Source organism: Panicum virgatum, chromosome 8K (genome assembly GCF_016808335.1).
Source record: "Panicum virgatum strain AP13 chromosome 8K, P.virgatum_v5, whole genome shotgun sequence".
Taxonomy (NCBI): Eukaryota; Viridiplantae; Streptophyta; class Magnoliopsida; order Poales; family Poaceae; genus Panicum; species Panicum virgatum.
This window is the reverse complement of record NC_053143.1, coordinates 43,145,168-43,149,075: the sequence shown is the minus strand read 5'-3', so window position 1 is coordinate 43,149,075 and position 3,908 is coordinate 43,145,168. Positions and strand designations below refer to the sequence as shown.

Below are 3,908 nucleotides of genomic sequence, written 5' to 3'. Positions count from 1 at the left end.
ACATATAAATTTTTCCAACCAACTTATAGGACAATTTTTTAACACGACACTACAAATTTTACACATAATTTTTTTAGCCTCCTTACTAAATGATATTTTTTTTAGCCTCCTTACTAAATGATAATTTTGAACATAACTTCCATGAAACTTCTCGGACTACAACTTTGATGCATAAGTTCATCATACAGCTTGTAAAAATATAACTTGTCGATATAAGTTTTCAAATAAAAAATATTTGCATAAATTGCATGATACAAAAATTATGTGCATAAATTGTACTACAAAAATTATGCACATAGACTACTGTTCATAAGTAATGCAAATAAAAAAGCTTAAGTTGTATGCACACATTATATGAAAACAAAATTTATGTTCGTAGGTTGTGAATTTATAAAATGTTATGAAGTAAAATATTAAGGAAAAAATCTAATAAAAAAGAAAAGAAAAGGCATGCTCGGATTCACAGTACCACACGAGTTTCTGATTCAGCACGGCAGCATCGCTTGTGCCAGTTGCTGCAGCTTTTGTTTGGTGGCTTGGTTCACGCATAGAAAAGGAAATGAAACTAATGTATGCATCACAAGTGACGTGTGTACGTCCGTGCGGACGGCGCGGTCCGGTCGGGAATCGAGCGCCCGCATGCCAGCTAACGCTCGCGCGTCCGATTGGATTTCCGCCTCCGCTCGTGCCCCGACGCGTCGACACGGCGGGGGCAGTGGCAGGGGACGTAATTACCGGCGGTGGGGCGGGGGCAGCGCGGGGATTCGGGGGGGCTCTTCGCCCCCCGCCACCGCTTTAAATCGCTCCCAAAAGCGGGAGCCGAACAGAGGAGGCACCCAGAGCGCCGCACCCAGCGCGGAGGCGGAGCGGAGCAGGGGAGAAGGCGGACGGGGAGGAAGAGGCCGGCGAGATGGTGGCCATGGGCGTGGACGAGGACGAGGAGCGGCGGATGGACGAGCGGCCCGTGCACCAGGGCTGCATGGCGGGGTTCCTCCACCTCTTCGACCGCCCCCAGATCCTCTCCGGCCGCCGGCTCCACGGCTCGCCGCGCCGCCTCCTGTCCTCGGGCTCCAGCGTAAGCGCGCGCGCGTCCGCTCCTCCGTTCCTGGTCTTGCTGCTGACGCTGCTGGTGGCTGGTTTCTGATGATGCTTTGGCGGCTGCTGTGTTGTGTGCGCGTGCAGGGGTCGGCGACGCCGTCGGAGCGGTCGATGCCGCTGGAGCGGGCGACGCCTGCGCCGTCGTCGCCGGACATGACGCCGCCCGCCGCGCCGAGGCCGTCGCTGCAGCTGGACCCCAAGGACGGAGGCGGCGGCGGGGGCGGGGCGGGCGGCTGGGCCGCGCCGTCGTGGCGGCTGCCGCGGCTCTCGCTCGACAGCCGCGCCGTGGTGGACGCCGGGGGCAAGCTCCGGCCGCGCGAGATCCGGACGGCGCCCGCCCCCGGCGCGCCGCCGTCGCCGTCCGCCGCGGGCGACGAGCGCCGCTCGCCCAGCGTCGTCGCGCGGCTCATGGGCCTCGACGCGCTGCCGCACGGCTTGGACGCGGCGGGGGACGGCGCCGCGAGCCCGGCCGCGCTCCGGCGGTCGGCGTCCGAGCGCGTGCCGCCGCGGGACCCGTCACACTTCCGGTTCGTCGACCCGGCCTTCTTCGAGCGCCCGGCGTCGCCGCTCCCGCCGCTGGTGGAGCGGCCGTCGCCGGCGGCCTCGGCGCCGGCCGCGGGGGAGGCGATGCGGCGGGCGCCGGATCCGGGGTGCCCGCGCTCGTTCCAGAGGCGCAGCCGCTTCGACGCGCACGAGGTGTTCCCGGAGCCCGCGAACCGCGCCGACCCGGCGGCCGCCGGCGCCCACGGCGAGATCGCGCTCTACGGCGAGATCGAGCGCCGCCTCCGCAAGCGCGGCATCGCGGAGCCGGCCCGGGATCTCGAGACGCTGAAGCAAATACTCGAGGCGCTGCAGCTCAAGGGCCTGCTCCACCACACTCCCACGCCGCCGCCGCCCGTACGCACCGCTCCGCCGCCGCCGCCCATCGTCGTCATGCGCCCGAACCACCGCGCGCAGCCGCCGTCGCGGCTCACACCCGCGCGGCGGCTCCGCGTCGACGTCGACCGCGCCCGCCGCCCACGGTCTCCAGACCCGTCCGCTTCCCCCGCGCGGAGCCCGGCCTCCCCTGCTCGGCGCGGCCCGCACTCGCCGCAGCGGCGCGTGTCGCCCGTGCAGTCCCCGAAGCAGCAGCAGCAGCCGCAGCCGCCTTTCAGGAGGCCAAGCGGCTTCGACTCCGCCGGCGCCCCGGTCCGCATTGCCCGCCGCGCGGCGCACAACGCCGCGGCGCTTTCTCCCGACGACGAGGCCTCCACCACCTTCTCCGACGGCGGCAGCAGCAGCTCCTTCAGCGCCTCCTCCCGCTGGGACTTGGAGCCGGTAAGCCTCCATGCCCGCCACCTCCCCTCAACTCGCGACGTTTTTCGCAGCGTCTCTGAACATTCCATTTACGCAATGGCAGCAGCCGGACTCCCGGACTGACCGCGGCCTGCTGGAGCGGTGCGGGAAGCTCCTGAGCAGCATCCAGGCGTTCACCGGCGGCGACGCGGCGGGGTCCGACCAGCAGCCGAGCCCGGTGTCCGTGCTCGACGCGGCAGCCTTCCTCGCCGACGGGGACTCGCCGTCGTCCTCGTCGGGGTCGAAACGGGCCATCGACTTCAGCAGCGTTGGTGGTGGAGCGGGCCCGAAGCCACCGGCCGCGACGGCGTCCTCCGACCCGGAGGATGACGAGTGGGCCCTGGGGACAGGCCCCGTGGGCCCCGAGGCGAGCGGCGACCCGGACTACGCCTACGTGGCGGATCTGGTCCGCCTGTTCGGTGGCGCCCGCGGCAGCTGGCTGCGGGACCCGGCCGACGTGTACAAGGCCGCGGAGCAGCGGCGGCGCCAGCGTGGCGGCGACCCCTGCGACACGTGGCACCACCGCCGGCTGCTGTGCGGCGCGGTTGGGGAGGCGCTGGAGCGGCAGCGCGCGGCGTGCCCCTGGGAGCCCGCGGCGTGGCTCCGCGGCGCCGAGCTCGTGGACCACGTCCGGGCCGAGGTCCGGCGCGCCGGCGAGCCCGCGCCGCGGGCGGCCGGGGACGAGGAGGAGGAGGAGGGGGAAGCCGAGGAGGACCTGAACGCCGTCACGTGCCGCGCGATCCGGCGCGACATGGCGGCGGACGAGGGGCGGTGGGCGGCGACGCAGCGGCGGCGGGTGGGGGTGGTGGTGTCCGGCGCGGAGGCGGCCGAGGCCGTGCTGCAGATCGAGCGGCTGGTGTTCCGGGACCTCGTCGCCGACACCATCCGCGAGCTCGCCGACGCGGACCGGCCCCTGCCGCGCCGGAAGCTGGTCTTCTGATCACCCCGGAGGCAACGTCGCCGGAGCCGCCAGGCGTCCGCGAGGGTCAGGGAAGCGAAAAGGGAGGGGAAATAATTGGATTCGACGCTTGATTTCCGTTTCTTACTCTGCTGTTCTTCTTCCTAGTTTTAGAGAGCCATGTAAAATTATTTAGTTTTTTTACTGGTGTTTACCCCTGCTAGTCTTAGGCCATGTTAATTACTGCTAATCGGTGTGTTTGAATAGCCATGAAGTAGCGTTGATGTAATGACGGAGCAGTTTTAACCACTCCACTCAAGGATGCACATTTCGTTCCGTTTCGTCCCTGTCCTCGCGCCATCGTCGCACGTTACTACTTCTCCCAGTGGTTACTGACGGCCGCCATTGCTGCTGCTGATCTCTGAAGATGGTTGGTATGATCGGGCTGCTGTTCCGGGCATGTGGCGGCAGTGAAGAGCCGGCGACCGTGGCGGGCAGTACAGGCGTAAAGCGCGCCTGCCTGCCTGATCGGCCCCTCGACCTCGCCGTCGTACAGCCCGCTTGAATGGCGCCATTA

At 66.1% G+C, this 3,908-nt stretch overlaps 1 protein-coding gene across 2 annotated transcripts; it reads left to right on the top strand.

Annotated features, from left to right (window-relative positions):
* Positions 1-833: 833 nt before the first annotated feature.
* LOC120644776 (SH3 and multiple ankyrin repeat domains protein 1-like) lies at positions 834-3,672 on the top strand. 2 transcript variants are annotated; one of them, XM_039921485.1, is made up of 3 exons: positions 834-1,075; positions 1,183-2,415; positions 2,501-3,672. In XM_039921485.1, the coding sequence occupies exons 1-3, from the start codon at positions 911-913 to the stop codon at positions 3,371-3,373; spliced, it is 2,271 nt and encodes a 756-aa protein (XP_039777419.1). In that variant the 5' UTR covers positions 834-910; the 3' UTR covers positions 3,374-3,672. The 2 variants fall into 2 exon arrangements, with proteins under 2 accessions (XP_039777419.1, XP_039777418.1); XM_039921484.1 differs by having other exon boundaries at positions 2,498-3,672.
* The last annotated feature ends 236 nt before the right edge of the window (positions 3,673-3,908 follow it).

Excerpts from the sequence above, each read along its gene's own strand:
- LOC120644776 (XM_039921484.1), top strand. The coding sequence starts at position 911 with ATGGTGGCCATGGGCGTGGACGAGGACGAGGAGCGGCGGATGGACGAG. Across the intron at positions 1,076-1,182 it reads TCCTGTCCTCGGGCTCCAGC|GGGTCGGCGACGCCGTCGGA; the intron begins GTAAGCGCGCGC and ends GTGCGCGTGCAG. Across the intron at positions 2,416-2,497 it reads CCCGCTGGGACTTGGAGCCG|CAGCCGGACTCCCGGACTGA; the intron begins GTAAGCCTCCAT and ends ACGCAATGGCAG.